Source organism: Anomaloglossus baeobatrachus, chromosome 9, assembly GCF_048569485.1.
Source record: "Anomaloglossus baeobatrachus isolate aAnoBae1 chromosome 9, aAnoBae1.hap1, whole genome shotgun sequence".
In the NCBI taxonomy this organism is placed as follows: domain Eukaryota; kingdom Metazoa; phylum Chordata; class Amphibia; order Anura; family Aromobatidae; genus Anomaloglossus; species Anomaloglossus baeobatrachus.
In genome coordinates, this window is record NC_134361.1 from 99,406,479 (window position 1) to 99,423,632 (window position 17,154).

Below are 17,154 nucleotides of genomic sequence, written 5' to 3' on the forward strand. Positions count from 1 at the left end.
AGCACAGAAGTTTGTGATGCCTATATCAGTTCATTGGCTGCCATGATTAGGAGCACTACAGAAATGAAGTCACCGCTAGAGCCGATCAACAAAGGCCTGAGCAGTGGCAGAGAGGTTATCTGGACCCAGGGAGGGCGTGTAAAAGCTCAATTTGTACAAGTCTGTGAGCCTAGGGAAAGATTACATTTTAAAACAGAATATTTCTTCAAATTGGCAGATTTACGGACCATAAGACGCCCCTTTTTCCCCCAAATGTTGGGGGAAAGTGGGGGGGTGCGTCTTATGGTCTGAATGTGGCTGCGGGATTGAGGGTGCTGCGGTGGAGCGGGTCATCGGCGGCACGAGCAGGCTGCAACAGCCTGCCGTGACCACGTGGGTCCGCTCATTACATATGCACGCCCATCCTCCCGCCCATCTCTCAGCGGTGAAGCCGGCGCTGAAAGGTGGGCGGGGTAATGGGCGGGGGTTGCGCGCATAATTAACAGCCGGCCGCATGATCACACCTGGCAACTACAGCCTGGATTGATCATGTGCGGCTGTATTCACTGCCCCCCAAGCATCATCAGCGCGGGGTGCAGTGAATCAGTGTACTCACCCGTCACCATGTGTGGAGCCGTCCCCCTGCAGCATCGCGATGTCTTCCTGTCTGTGCCGGTCAGCTGATCTGTGTAGAGAGCGGTGAGCACAGCGATGACGTCATCGCTGTGCGCGCCGCTAGTGTCCACACAGATCAGCTGACCGGCACAGACAGGAAGACATCGCGATGCTGCAGACAACGGTGACGGCTCCACTCAGCGGCGCTGTAGCTGAGACAGAGAGGAAGATGATCGGTGCTGCAGGGAGTGAGGGAAGGCGAGTATAAACGTTTATTTTTTTTTCTGTGCCATAGGATACAGGCCATATACCAGGATGGGGGTATTTTATGAGCAGGATGGATGGGGGTATATGAGCAGGATGAATGGGGGTATATGAGCAGGATGGGGGTATATGAGCAGGATGGGGGTATATGAGCAGGATGGGGGTATATGAGCAGGATGGGGGTATATGAGTAGGATCATATACAAGGCAGGAGGATCGTTACCAGAATGGGGTACCTTAGTAGAGAATTTGGGGACATTACCCCCATAACAGTGTCAGCAGCAGATCCTCGCCCCATAACAGTGTGTCATGACCACATTTTTTAGTTAAAATTTTATTTTCCTATTTTCCTCCTCTAAAACCAGGGTGCGTCTTAGGTCAGGTGCGTCTTATAGTCCGAAAAATACGGTAACTATTACAGGGGTATTCCCATCTCCAAGATCCTGTCCAAAAATGTAGTAGCAATAATAATAATATTATTATAATACAAGCAAATACCTCCAATGAGAAATGTAGTATAGGTCTCTTGATATAGCCATGTCTCTTACCTCATGTGCAAGGCATTGCTGCTTATGTATCCACTCCACCCACTTACGTCCACTCATATATTGACAGTTGCTCGAGGATACCTAAGCTGCAATGCCCTGCACATGAGGTAAGAGACATGGCTATATCGGGAGAACTATACTACATTTCTAATTGGAGGCACTTGCTAATATTATTATTATTACACCTTTTCTACATATTGGGATAGGATCTCAGAGATGGTAATAACCCTTTAAACTGAAAACCAATATATAAAATGGTATGTACTGTATGGAAAAGGCTTACTTGGAGTCATGTGGGCAGTGCTGGGGACCGAAGTGTCAGACGTCTCTCCTTCTGAAGAGTGCAAGCACCGGATTACGGCATGTGGGGACATCATGAATGTGAATCAGGGGGACATGGGTGTGATAAGGGCAGAGTCACTGAGACTCCAGGGTCCTCTAGCTGGCTCCATTCTGCATATGGCACTTGCCATTTTATAGTTGATTAGTGTACAAATAGTTAAACTGATAATGTAAATGGGGGCCCATATACAACACTATACGGCCCAGAGCAGGCGTAAAGTTAATTAATACAAAACAACAGAAAACATCATCAAAGGGGCATTGTGCACAAAGGCAAGAATCTGTGACTGCACCAAGCCCAGGAGCCGGCTGATCCTAGCCACACAGCAGGGCCACACAGCAGGGCCACACAGCAGGGCCACACAGCAGGGCCACACAGCAGGGCCACACAGCAGGGCCATACTCACTTCATGATGTATTTGGCTCGGTCAATTGTTTGTGCTTTAACCTTTACAAGCAATGGATGACTATTGTAGGTTTCATTCTTCCACTGTCCATATAGACGATATCTGGAAATAACATACAAGGGGAAAACAGGAGAAAATAGAGTCATATGCTTCATTTATAATAGATAGTAAGAGACAACAGGGGAGAAAAGAAGGGAATTTTGTTACTTACCGTAAATTCCTTTTCTTCTAGCTCCAATTGGGAGACCCAGACGATTGGGTGTATAGCTACTGCCTCCGGAGGCCACACAAAGCATTACACTAAAAAGTGTAAGGCCCCTCCCCTTCTGGCTATACACCCCCCGTGGAAACACAGGATGCTCAGTTTTAGTGCCAAAGCAAGAAGGAGGAAAGCCAATAACTGGTTTAAACAAATTCAATCCGAAGAACAATCGGAGAACTGAAAACCGTTCAACATGAACAACATGTGTACCCGAACAACCAAAAATCCCGAAGGAAACAGGGGCGGGTGCTGGGTCTCCCAATTGGAGCTAGAAGAAAAGGAATTTACGGTAAGTAACAAAATTCCCTTCTTCTTCGGCGCTCCATTGGGAGACCCAGACGATTGGGACGTCCAAAAGCAGTCCCTGGGTGGGTAAATTAATACCTCAAGTTTGGACTGTAAAACAGTCGTTCCCTACATGGAGGCAACCGCCGCCTGTAGGAGTCTTCTACTTAGGCTGGCATCCGCCTAAGCGTAGGAATGCACCTGCTAATGCATGGTGAAGGTGTGCAGACTCGACCAGGTAGCCGCCTGGCACACCGGTTGAGCCGTAGCCTGGTGCCGTAATGCCCAGGATGTACCCACGGCTCTGGTAGAATGGGCCTTCAGCCCTGATGGAACCGGAAGCCCAGCAGAACGGTCGGCTTCAAGAATGGTTCCTTGATCCATCTGAAAGGGGGATACCACCTTAGGGAGAAACCCCGGAATCAGGCGCAGCACTCCCTTGTCTTGGTGAACACCAGGAAGGGAGCCTTGGATGACAGCGCTGCTAGCTCAGACATTCTCCGCAGAGACATGACCGCTACCAGAAAGGCCACTCTCTGTGAAAGTCGAGAAGTGAAAACATCCCTCAGAGGCTCGAAGGGCGGCTCCTAGAGAGCAAGTAGTACCCTGTTCAGATCCCATGGGTCTAACGGCCTCAGTACGGAGGGACAATGTGACAAACCTCCTGCAGGAACGTGCGTACCTGAGGAAGTTGTGCTAGGCGCTTCTGAAAGAATACAGACAGCGCTAAGATTTGCCCTTTAAGGGAGCCGAGCGACAACCCTGTTTTCCAACCAGATTGCAGGAAGGAAAGAAAAGTAGGCAATGCAAATGGCCAGGGAGACACTCCCTGAGCAGAGCCCTAAGATAAGAATATCTTCCACGTCCTGTGGTAGACCTTGGCAGACGTCGGCTTCCTCGCCCGTCTTATGGGCGTAATGACGTCTTGAGATAATTCTGAAGACGCTAGGAGCCAGGACTCAAGTCCACCCAGTCAGGTTCAGGGCCGTAGCATTGAGGTGGAAAAAAGCGGCCCTTGGGACAGAAAGTTTGGCCGGTCTGATAGTGTCCATGGCCGGCCGATCGTGAGATGCCACGGCTCCGGGAACTACGACCACCTCTGCCAGTCTGGGGCGACGAGGATGGTGCGGCGGCAATCGGAGCTGTCTTGCGTAGCACTCTGGGCAACATTGCCAGAGGGGGAAACACCTAGGGTAGCTGGAACTGCGACCAATCCTGAACTAAGGCGCCTGCCGCCAGAGCTCGTTGATCGTAAGACCACGCTGTTGTGCCGAGACGCCATTAGGTCGACGTCCGGTCTCCCCCGGTGGCCACAGAGTTTCTGCAACACGTCCGGGTGCAGAGACCCTTCCCCTGCGTCCATACCCTGGCGACTGAGGAAGTCTGCTTCCCAGTTTTCTACGCCCGGGATGTGAACTGCGGATATGGTGGATGCTCTGTCTTCCACCCACATCAGGATCCGCCGGACTTCCTGGGAGGCTTGCCGACTGCGTGTTCCACCTTGGTGGTTGATGTATGCCACCGCCGTGGGGTTGTCCGACTGAACTCGGATCTGTTTGCATTCCAGCCACTGCTGGAAGGCTTGCAGGGCAAGATACACTGCTTAGATTTCCAGAGTCCTGCGGTGGAGAAAGACTGTTCCCCACCCTGACAGACTCGCGTCTGTCGTGACCACCGCCCAGGATGGGGGTAGGAAGAACCTTCCTTTTGACAATGAGGCGGAAGAAGCCACCACTGAAGAGAGTCCTTGACCGTCTGAGAAAAGGTGACGTTCTTGACTAGGGACGTCGACTTCCCATCCCCTTGGCGGAGAATGTCCCATTGAATTGGACACAGATGAAACTGCGCGAAAGGGACTGCCGCCATTACTGCCACTATCTTGCTAAGAAGGGCATGAGGCGTCTTAAGGGATGTGACTGGCCTTGAAAGAGAGACTGCACCCCTGTCTGTAGTGAACGCTGTTTGTCCAGCGGAAGCTTCACTATCGCTGAGAGAGTATGAAACTCTATGCCAAGATATGTCAGTGATTGGGTCGGTCAGATTTAACTTTGAAAAGTTGATGATCCACCCGAAACTCTGGAGCGTCTCCAGCGCCATGTTCAGGCCGCGTTAGCATGCCCCTTGAGAGGGTGCCTTGACAAGTAGATCGTCCAAGTAAGGGATCACAGAGTGACCCTGAGAGTGCCGGCCTGCTACCACTGCTGCCATGACCTTGGTGAAAACCCGTGGGGCTGTCGCCAGACCTAAGGGCAGGACTACGAATTGAAGATGCTCGTCTTCTTGAATCGTAGCAACGCTGGTGCTCTGGAGCAATCGGCACATGGAGATAAGCATCGTGATTGCCTGAAGTGGAACAGGGATTACCACTCCTTCTGCTCGCAGAAGAGCAGCGGCTCGGTCGGGAGGTCTTTTGAAGAAATCGAGCCAGAGGACGAGAACAAAACTCTATCCTGTACACGTGAGACAAATGTCTCTCACCCACCGGTCTTTGACCTGTGGCAGCTAAATGCCGCCAAGCGGGAGAATCTGCCCTTGACCGCGGATGCGGAGATAAAGAGAGGCTGAAAGTCATAAGGAAACCGCCTTGGTAGCGGTTCCTCCGGCTGCCGTCTTTGGGCGTGAGTGAGCCCGCCAGCAATCTGAGCCCCTCTGAGCCTTTTGAGTCATTTTGGACTAGGAAATTGGGACCTGCCCGAGCCTGGAAAGGACCGAAACCTCGACTGTTTGATCTGGGCTGGAGTAAGGACGAATCCTCACCCTTGGACTGTTCGCTTTTATGCAATCGGTCACCCAACAGTCTGTTACCAGATAATGGCAAATTGGTTAAGCCCTTTTTTGGAAACCGATTCTGCCTTCCATTTCCTTAACTCCAAGGCTCTGCGCAAAACCACGGAGTTGGCTTACGCCCCCGGTGTACGGCTCGTAGAGACCAGGACAGCATGAATAGCGTAAGTCGCAATGCAGACATATGCGAGATTAAGAACGCCACCTGCAGCACAGATGTACGTGTGACAGTGTCCATCTGCGCAAGACCAGCTGAAATAGCTTGGAGTGCCCATACGGCTGCGAATGCTGGAGCAAACGAGGCGCCGATAGCTTCATAGATGGATTTCAACCCGAGCTCCATCTGTGTCAGTGGCATCTTTAAGGGAAGCCCCATCGTCCACTGCAACTATGGATCTAGTCGCAAGCCTGGAGATTGGGGGATCCACCTTTGGACACTGGGTCCAGCTCTTGACCACGTCAGGTGGAAAGGGATAACGTGTATCCTTAATACATTTGGAGAAACGCTTATCTGGATAAGCGTGGTGTTTCTGAACTGCTTCTCTGAAGTCAGAGTGGCCAGAAAAGTACTCAATTGACGCTTGAGATACTGAAAACGGAAATTTCTCCTGCTGTGAAGCTGACTCCTCTACTGGAGGAGCTGAGGGAGAAATATCCAACATTCCATTGATGGACGCTATAAGATCATTCACTATGGCGTCACCATCCGGTGTATCCGGATTGAGAGCGGTCTCAGGATCAGAGTCCTGATCAGCCCCGTCTGCCTCATCATACAGCGAGTCCTCCTGCTGGAACCCTGACCAGTGATGAAGCCGAGTGCCGCTCCCAGCGAGCTCGCTTAGGCTGTCTGGGACTGTCGCCCGTGTCAGAGCCTTCACCCTGGGATGCATGGGACCCCCCCCCGGAGCAATGATTTGTTCCAAATGAGGGTGACTAGGGAGCATTGAATCAACATTGCCCATGGTCTGTCTGGACTGCAAAGTCTCTAAGATGTTAGCCATAGTCACAGACAATCTGTCAGCCGAAACTGCAACTCCGTCCCTGTCCCTGGACAGGGTTCACAGGTGGTTCCTTTGGCCACCTCTAGCAGAGACCCCGGCTGAGCAAATGCCACAGGGGAGCATTGCACACAATGGGGATCAGTGGAACCTGCCGGTGGAACAGTATCACATGCAGTACAAGCAGCATAGAAAGCCTGTGCCTTGGCACTCTTGCTTTTTTGCTGCCTCTTGCTTTTTTGCTGCTGCCAAGAAAAGCGACCGTACAGTGCAGTGTATAGCATACAAGCATAAAGTAGAAATGAACACTTTAGCACATGCAATACAAGCAGCATAGAAAGCCTGTGCCTTGGCACCCTTGCTTTTTTGCTGCTGTCGTCTAGCCATCTAGGATAGTATATAGGCAGGAATAGCGACCGTACAGTGCCATGTATAGCATACAAGCATAAAGTACAACTGAACACTTCAGCACATACAATACAATCAGCATAGAAAGCCTGTGCCTTAGCACCCTTGCTTTTTTGCTGCTGTAGTCTAGCCATCTAGGAGAGTATATAGCCAAGAATAGCGAGCGTACAGTGCCATGTATAGCATACAGGCATAAAGTACAACTGAACACTTCAGCACATGCAATACAAGCAGCATAGAAAGCCTGTGCCTTAGCACCCTTGCTTTTTTGCTGCTGTAGTCTAGCCATCTAGTAAAGTATATAGCCAAGAATAGCGACCGTACAGTGCAGTGTACAAGCATACAGTACAAATGAACACCGGCATTAGTGGGGTCAGCACTGCTTACCGCCCGCACAAAAGCGGGTGTGAGGTCGCCCGAATCCTGTGACTGGTTGCCCAGAGCTTGTCTCCGTTCTCCAGCCCAGATTGCAAACTGTAATGGCTGCCGGCGTCCTGTGCAGAGGGGCGGGCCGTGGGCGTGCCCCAGACAAGAGCGGGAAAACTGGCGTCCCCTGTGTTCAGTGAGGGGGCTGGAGAATGCAAAGCAGACTCCAGCTCTCGGCGCTGACTTTCTGTACAGCGTCCCGCCCCTCCCCTGACTGGCAGGGCTGGGGGCGGGAACGAAACGAAAACTAGGCCGCAAAGCCGGGGACTCGAGTAATAAGCGCGGCCGTCCATGTGCACGGCCAGCGCGGAAGTCCCCGGCGCACCACAAGTCCCAGCCGCGCCACAGTGTAAAAACACCCAGCCGCGGCCGGCGCGACCGTTTCTAACACATAAATTCACTCAGCAAGCTGCAGTGAATAATAGCACAAGCGCTCCGCGCTGTTGTCCCCGGCGCACTAACACTCCCAGCAATGCTGGTGTGTGTGTGCGCGATGTGTATGGGGACACAGAGTACCTTGATGTAGCAGGGCCCTGTCCCTGACGATACTCAGCTCCATATCCAGCAGGTTCTCTGGGTCTGTGGATGGAGCCTGGTCTCGGTGCCTGGAGACCGGTAAGATCCCACTTCCACAGAGCCCCTTAGGGGGATGGGGAAGGAAAACAGCATGTGGGCTCCAGCCTCCGTACCCGCAATGGGTACCTCAACCTTAACAAACCGCAAGTGGGGTGAGAAGGGAGCATGCTGGGGACCCTATATGGGCCCTCTTTTCTTCCATCCGATATAGTCAGCAGCTACTGCTGACTAAACAGTGGAGCTATGCGTGGATGTCTGACCTCCTTCGCACAAAGCTTGAAAACTGAGCATCCCGTGTTTCCACGGGGGGTGTATAGCCAGAAGGGGAGGGGCCTTACACTTTTTAGTGTAATGCTTTGTGTGGCCTCCGGAGGCAGTAGCTAGACACCCAATCGTCTGGGTCTCCCAATGGAGCGCCGAAGAAAAAAAAATAATTAAAACGAAGAGCCTAATTCTACATTATCTGGAAAAACTGACCTATAAAGCATTGCAGCTGGACAGACCGGTGTATAGATATAGGGCATACGCATACGTGGCAGACTGTGTCTAGATACGGGGCATATCTACACGTTGGAGACACTGTATAGATGTGGGGCATATGTACACATGGCAGACGCTGTATAGATAAGGGGCATATGTACATGTGGCAGACGCTGTATAGATATGGGGCATACGCATACGTGGCAGACTGTGTCTAGATACGGGGCATATGTACACATGGCAGACGCTGTATAGATAAGGGGCATATGTACACGTGGCAGACTGTGTCTAGATACGGGGCATATGTACACGTTGGAGACACTGTATAGATGTGGGGCATATGCACACGTGGCAGACGCTGTATAGATGTGGGGCATATGCACATGTGGCAGACGCTGTATTGATGTGGGGCATATGCACATGTGGCAGACGCTGTATAGATGTGGGGCATATGCACATGTGGCAGACGCTGTATAGATGTGGGGCATATGCACATGTGGCAGACGCTGTATTGATGTGGGGCATATGCACATGTGGCAGACGCTGTATAGATGTGGGGCATATGCACATGTGGCAGACGCTGTATAGATGTGGGGCATATGCACATGTGGCAGATGCTGTATAGATGTGGGGCATATGCACATGTGGCAGATGCTGTATTGATGTGGGGCATACACACGTGGCAGACGCTGTATAGATGTGGGGCACACGCCCACATGGCAAGCATTGTATATAGGCGTATGCTGTCACCTTAATTAGGCTCGTTATATGAGACTTCATTTGCACCAGTAGGCACGGAGTCTGAAAGTATGTGGAATGGCAGGAAGAAAACGTTCCCACTGTGCCTATTTCTCCTTAGTGTAAAGGTTAGCGAGGCAAGATATAGAGATAGACATTCTGTGCACGTGGCAGGAGCGCTTTAATTAGGGGCTGCAGCACAGGAATATAGGATAGCAATGTGCACATGGCACCACCCCGATCCACAGTGAACCCTCCTGGCACTGCTGGATAGAGGCAGAGCACCACTGGCAGCTCCGATATCAAGAGGTTATTGAAGAGAAAGAGCATGTCTACAGAAACCCAGCAAGAGTGGCCTTACACAACTTGTTTGCCATCTCAATAAGCTTTATTGGCATTTTAGATGGAGCGACCGCACTTGTGGCTATTTGGAAACCACAGTATTATCCCGAGACCACCACTACACACAATGGATCTCATCTATGTATCCCACTGACCACGCAATGACTTCACAAGACGTGCCGGTAACCGTATAACATAGAATACATTCAGAGATCTTCTGTAAGTGAAGGCAGCAGAGGGTCGGTGGCCACACGGAGGAGTCATTATGCAAAATCAAGATTTCCAATACATTTAAAACTGAGCAAGTTACTGTGGCCCTTTAATACCCCACATGCCATATCTTACCTGAACTGGTATGGAAAGGTTTTGATCATGCCCCAGAGCTCCTCCGACATACACGCGTTACAGTCCATTAATGTTAATGACGGGAGTAACACTTGGTCTGTGATGCTTAGAAAAGAGCTGAACAGGACTTCCTATTGTAACAGAAGAAACATGGGGAAGGGTAAAAAAAAGGGACGACAGAACATCTGTACGAGGAAATAGGAAAGCAGCCAGAGATTGCCACTGACTGCATGTGCGGGGGCAGTGATACAGTCAGCTGGTGTCAGCATGTCATCCAGGGATGGGAGGATGGCGACACAGGCTGATGGTGGTCACCCCCTGACAGCATTTTACCCACCATCAAGAACCCCAGCACTTATGAAAATTATTTTCCTGTAGTTACAGTATTTCACACATGCGTATTCCTCAAATTGAACATATTGTGTGATCAGTTCTAGGTCGCCTACTATTCTTGTCTAGCAACCTTGTTACAATAACAATCAACTTTGTGGATCTGAAAACCGCACTCACCATTTTCTCCTTATCTTCATTCTTACTAGAATCAGATTGAAACTAAGAAGAAAAAGAATACATCATTTGCATTTGACGTGTGAAACATGGATCATGCTTTACAAGGTGAAACCATCTCGTACATTTAAAGGGAACCTGTCAGGTGTAATATGCACCCAGAGCCACGAGCAGTTCTGTGTGTACATATTGCTAATCCCTGCCTAACCGTCCCTGTATACACTAGCATAGATAAAGAGATCTGCAGAAAAATTATTTCTAAAGATCTTTTTTGGATGCTAATGAGCGAGGGGACTAGCCCCCTGGACGTTAGTTCCTCGTCCAGTCGACCCCATTAGCATGTTAGTACACCCCTGTGGGCGTGCTAACATGCTAATGAATCCGCAGCGTCACAGGATGACCTCACTCACCTCTCCGCCGCCATCACATCAGATGGGGGATTTCGGCTCAGCGCGCATGACCCCGGAGGTTCAGTCATGCGCACTACTTCAGTTTGAAGCCACGACGCATACACGCGGTTTCATAGTGCTCATGACCAAAACTTTGGGGTCCTGCACACTGAGCCGAAGTCCCTCGTTGGACGCGATGGCAGCAGAGAGGTGAGTGAGATCATCTCTGAAGCTGCACATTCATTAGCATGATAGTACGTCCCTGTGAGTGTACTAACATGCTAATAGGGGCAACTGTCCGAGGAACTAACAACCAGGGGACTACTCCCCTCGCTCATTAGCATACGGTAAAACATCTTTAGAAATAGTTTTTCTAAAGATCTCTTTATCCATGGTAGTGTATACAGGGGCGGTTAGGCAGGGATTAGCAATATACACCCAGAACTGCTGGTGGCTCTGGGTGCATATTACACCTGACAGGTTCCCTTTAACAGAGGTTAAACAGGTAATAGCTACAAATAGCCGAAATATTACATGGAAAATCACATTAGGAGTTAGGGCCTTTTGTTGAAGTGCAGACATTATTAAATCAAATTTACAGTGCGGCTTATCCAGAGAAATACATGTTTTTTCTGTAACCTTCCCAGTTATTTTAATTTGATGTATACATAGCCTAAACTCCATTTATAGGGGGGTGATGTATCAAAACTTATGCAAAGACAAAGGTGGTCACATGATGGAATAGTTGCTACAGAGCTGTGTAAAACGTAGTTTTTGTTTTTTTCCTCCTCTAGGTTTTAAATATATTAACTTGTAAAGTTCAGGTTATAATTTATGTTATGGTCCAACTGAGTGTTATTAAAGATTTGACCCTGGGGGGCGTGTACTTCTTCCCCTGCATGAGGCTGACCAATCATAAGCAGGCAGAGTCATGTGGGGCGAAAAGAACACGCCCTCCTCTCGTCACTGATCTCTAGCTACTGACTAGAGATACAGCAGAGCTGAGATATGCATCACTACAAACCTAACCAGATCTAAATCGCACAGTGCTGTCAGCTTTCCACCATCCCCACACTGATTGTATAATGGGAAATACAGACATGACAGACAGATATTACCAAATGATTGAAAATGTTTCATCCAGACACAAGCACTTGGGAGATTATCCAAACTAACACTAAGAAAAAAAATGAAACCATTATTCATAGAAACCATGAAAATAAAAGGCAAGGCACTAACCTCCTTCATGAAAGCTTTGCCGAGTCTGACAATTTTCGCCAGTAAAATGGGATCGTGTGATAAATGTGGTCCAAGGAAACAGAGCATACTGAAAACATCTCTTTTCAGCTCGTCAAAGTACTCCACTGGTTTGGGTTCCTTCCTGCTGCTCAGAGAGAAGATGCGAGATCCCTTGGCACCTTTGGGCACTCCGACACTAGGAGACAATGTACAAGATGCATTACACATGAAATCTTCTAGACTCCGATAAGTCTATTTAGGGTTTGTAACTTCTTTGATATTTTAGTTTTTAAGCCTGCATACCCTAGAGCCGCTCTATTGTTATAGTCACTGCCTTAATATGGAAAAACTGGGCAGAAAGCAACAAAAATATATAAAGGATAAAAAGGAGCATTGTACGGGGCCAATATGTGCAAAGCGTGGCCTTTGTTTCACATGGGCTCTTTGGTAGCTCCTATCCTGCTCGTGTACCGCAAAACGATTTGACAAGGTTGCGCCCAGCACCACGCAGCCACTCCCTACCTGGCATGTCAATGGTGTCTACATCCTCAGATCCTGAAAGCAATTCTGGAATAGTAAACAGTCAGCTCCCTCCTCCATCAATCAGCCTATTTGACAGTCTCTGCTCAGCGGGCATGATATCTCCAGATTGTACCAGCTGGGCAGAGATTCAGTGCATTTTGTACAGAGCATGGCATGGCATTGGAGGGAATGGGTTGAGGTGAGTAGTTATATTTTTACTTTTAAAAGTTGGTCAGTACTTGTGTGGGGAAAATGTGATTGACATAATACTGTGTAAGGAACTATGCGGATATCATTGTGTGGTGAGCCATCATACTGCGTGAGGGTTTGTGAAGACATCCTGTGTGTGTGTAGTGGTGGGGACCATCATACTTGTGGGAGGGGCTGTGGGGCCATAATAATGTATGGGGGGGCCATCATACTTGTGTGAGGGGCTGTGGGGCCATAATAATGTATGGGGGGGCCATCATACTTGTGTGAGGGGCTGTGGGGCCATAATAATGTATGGGGGGGACATCATACTTGTGGGAGGGCCTGTGGGGCCATAATAATGTATGGGGGGGGGGGCCATCATACTTGTGTGAGGGGCTGTGGGGCCATAATGAAGGGAATTTTGTTTACTTACCGTAAATTCCTTTTCTTCTAGCTCTAATTGGGAGACCCAGACAATTGGGTGTATAGGCTATGCCTCCGGAGGCTGCACAAAGTATTACACTTAAAAGTGTTAAGCCCCTCCCCTTCTGCCTATACACCCCCCGTGCTCTCACGGGATCCTCAGTTTTGGTGCAAAAGCAAGAAGGAGGAAAAAATTATAAACTGGTTTAAAGTAGATTCAATCCGAAGGAATATCGGAGAACTGAAACCATTCAACATGAACAACATGTGTACACAAAAAAACAGGGGCGGGTGCTGGGTCTCCCAATTAGAGCTAGAAGAAAAGGAATTTACGGTAAGTAAACAAAATTCCCTTCTTCTTTGTCGCTCTATTGGGAGACCCAGACAATTGGGATGTCCAAAAGCAATCCCTGGGTGGGTAAAATAATACCTCGTAATAGAGCCGAAAAAACGGCCCCTTCCTACAGGTGGGCAACCGCCGCCTGAAGGACACGTCTGCCTATGCTGGCATCCGCCGAAGCATAGGTATGCACCTGATAGTGTTTCGTGAAAGTGTGCAGGCTCGACCAGGTAGCCGCCTGACACACCTGCTGAGCCGTAGCCTGGTGTCTCAAAGCCCAGGACGCGTCCACGGCTCTGGTAGAATGGGCCTTCAGCCCTGAGAGAACCGGAAGCCCAGCCGAACGGTAGGCTTCGAAAATTGGCTCCTTGATCCACCGAGTGAAGGTTGATTTGGAAGCCTGTGACCCTTTACGCTGGCCAGCGACAAGGACAAAGAGTGCATCCGAGCGGCGCAGGGGCGCCGTACGAGAAATGTAGAGTCTGAGTGCTCTCACCAGATCTAACAAGTGCAAATCCTTTTCACATTGGTGAACTGGATGAGGACAAAAAGAAGGTAAGGAGATATCCTGATTGAGATGAAAGGGGGATACCACCTTAGGGAGAAATTCCGAAACCGGACGCAGAACCACCTTGTCCTGGTGAAAACCAGGAAAGGGGCCTTGCATGACAGCGCTGCTAGCTCAGACACTCTCCGAAGTGAAGTGACTGGTACTAGAAAAACCACTTTCTGCGAAAGGCGTGAGAGAGAAATATCTCTCATTGGCTCGAATGGTGGTTTCTGAAGAACATCAGCACCCTGTTCAGATCCGAAGGTTGTAACGGCCGCTTGTAAAAAAGGAACGATGTGACAAACCCCCTGCAGGAACGTGCGCACCTGTGGAAGTCTGGCTAGGCGCTTCTGGAAAAAACACAGAGAGCGCTGAGACTTGTCCCTTAAGGGAGTCGAGCGACGAACCCTTTTCCAGTCCAAATTGAAGGAAGGACAGTGAGGGGGGCAAGGCAAATGGCCAGGGAGAAAGAAACCCTGAGCAGAGCACCACGACAGGAATATTTTCCGCGTCCTGTGGTTAGACCTTGGCGGACGTTTGTTTACTAGCCTGTCTCATAGTGGCAATGGCTTCTTGAGATAATCCTGAAGACGCTAGAATCCAGGACTCAATGGCCACACAGCCAGGTTGAGGGCCCCAGAATTCAGATGGAAAAAAAGGCCGTTGAGACAGCAATTCTGGTCGGTCTGGCAGTGCCCCCGGTTGGCCGACCGTGAGATGCCACCGATCCGGGACCACGACCTCCTCGGCCAGTCTGGAGCGACGGGGATGACGCGGCGGCAGCCGCGGCAGTCTGCCGTGATCTTGCGTAACACTCTGGGCAACAGTGCCAACGGTGGGAGCACGTAAGTAAGCTGAAACTGTGACCAGTGTTGAACTAAGGCGTCTGTCGCCATAGCTCTGGGATCTTGAGACTGTGCCATGAACGTCCTAATTGTGGTGCCGGAACGCAATTAGGTCGACGTCCGGCATGCCCTAGCGGCAACATATCTCGTGAAACCCGTCCTGGTGAAGGGACCCTTGCTCTGCGTCCATGTCCTGGCGACTGAGAAAGTCTGCTCCCAAGTGTTCCACGCCTGGGATGTGAACTGCGGATATGGTGGAGGCTGTGGCTTCCATCCACAGCAAAAGCCGCCGGACTGTAAGCCACCACTGTGGAGTTGTCCGACTGAATTCGGATCTTCTTGCCTTCCAGCCACTGCTGGAACGCTTTTAGGACGAGATACACTGCTCTGATCTCCAGCACATTGATCAGAAGCGAGGACTCAATGGTGAGTCCACGTACCTTGAGCCCTGTGGTGGAGAAAAACTGCTCCCCACTGAAACCTACTCACGTCCGTCGTGACCACTGCCCAGGATGGGAGAAGGAAGGAATTTCCCCTCGACAATGAAGTGGTATGCCTGAGAGAGGGAGACGTTCCTGTTGAGGAATGTCGGTTTCCTGTCTCCTTGCGTAGGAGTCCCTTTGGAGAGCACGCTGATGAACACTGCGTGAAAGGGACTGCCCCCATTGCTGTCACCATCTTCCCGAGGAAGTGCGTGGGGCGCCTCAAGGGGAGTGACTGACCTAGAGATTGCACCCCCGTCTGTAGTGAACGGTGTTTGTTCAGCGGAAGCTTCACTATCGCTGAGAGGGTATGACAACTCCATGTCAAGATATGTCAGCGATTGGGCCGGTGTCAGATTTGACTTTGGAAAATTGATGATCCACCCGAAAGTCTGGAGAGTATCCAGAGTAGCGGTGAGGCTGTGCTGGCATGCCTCTTGAGAGGGAGCCTTGACCAGCAGATCGTCTAAGTAAGGGATCACCGAGTGACCCTGAGAGTGTAGGATCGCAAGTACTGCAGCCATGACCTTGGTGAAAACCTGTGGGGCTGTCGCCAGGCCGAACGGCAGTGCCACGTACTGCAGGTGTTCATCTCCGATGGCGAAGCGCAGGAAGCGCTGATGCTCTGGAGCAATAAGTACGTGGAGATAAGCCTCCTTGATATCGATCGATGCAAGGAAATTTCCTTGGGATATTGAGGCGATGACGGAGCGGAGGGATTCCATCCTGAACCGCTTGGCTTTTACATGTTTGTGGAGCAGTTTTAGGTCCAGGACAGGACGGCAAGATCCGTCCTTCTTTGGGACCACAAACAGGTTGGAGTAAAAACCGTGACCCTGTTGCTGAAGAGGAACCGGGATCACCACTCCTGTCTTCAGAGTGCCCAGCGCCTGTAGAAGAGCATCGGCTCGCTCGGGAGGCGGGGACGTTCTGAAAAATCAAGTCGGAGGACGAGAGTTGACTCTATCCTGTGACCGTGAGACAGAATGTCTCTCACCCAACGGTCCTTAACCTGTGGCAGCGAAATGTCTGAAAGGCGGGAGAGCCTGCCTCCGACCGAGGATGCGGTGTGAGGGCCGTAGGTCATGAGGAAGCCGCCTTGGTGGCGGCACCTCCGGCGGTCTTTTAAGGGCGTGCCTTAGACCGCCATTTGTTGTCCCTGGGACCCCTTGAGCAGAGGCCAGAACAAATGCCACAGGGGTCCACCCTGAGGGTCAATGGAACCTGCCGGATTGCACATGCGGCGCTGGCAGCGTAGTAAGCCTGTTTTGTTGCCCCTTGAGCCACACCACAGGGTATATGACCAGAAAATTGACTGTGCACCATACAGTGTAAAGTATAGCAAAGATATAAACTCTAAACACACTACTACACCAGTGAAATCAGCACCTCAGGTGCTGCTTACCGCCCGTGAAAGCGGTTGTGTGGCCCCCTGAACTCGTGCCTGGGTCCCCCAGAGTTTGTCTCCCCTCTGCAGCGTCCTAGGAGCTGACAGTAATGGCTGCCGGCGTCCTGAGGAGATGAGGGAGTCGTGGGCGTGACCGAGAAAATGCGGGAGTTGGAGTCACAGTGTGCACAGTGAGGGGGGTGGAGTATGCTAAGCATGCTCCAGCCCTCAGTGCTGCTCGTCCTGTGCAGCGTCCCGCCCTTCCCCTGACTGGCAGGGCTGAGGGCGGGAAGAACGGAGACTAGGCCCAAAAAGCCGGGGACTCTAGTTATAAGCGCGGCCGCCGTAAAAGCGCGGCCAGCGCAGAGTCCCCGGCGCACTACAAGTCCCAGCCGCGCCTCAGTAAAAACAATGGCGGCGGCGGTCAGCGCGGCCGTCCCCATACACAAATACACTCAGCACCGCTGCAGTGTATAATG

The 17,154-nt window shown here is 50.7% G+C and overlaps 1 protein-coding gene across 1 annotated transcript in view; it reads right to left on the bottom strand.

Moving 5' to 3' along the window:
• Positions 1 to 17,154, bottom strand: part of THOC2 (THO complex subunit 2) — a 279,522-nt gene that overhangs the window by 230,392 nt on the left and 31,976 nt on the right. The window contains exons 7-10 of the mRNA XM_075324880.1: positions 11,935 to 12,130; positions 10,310 to 10,351; positions 9,800 to 9,930; positions 2,156 to 2,257 (exon numbers count right to left, since the gene is read on the bottom strand). Coding sequence (XP_075180995.1) covers positions 2,156 to 2,257; positions 9,800 to 9,930; positions 10,310 to 10,351; positions 11,935 to 12,130 — 471 coding nt within the window. The remainder of the gene's footprint in view (positions 1 to 2,155; positions 2,258 to 9,799; positions 9,931 to 10,309; positions 10,352 to 11,934; positions 12,131 to 17,154) is intronic.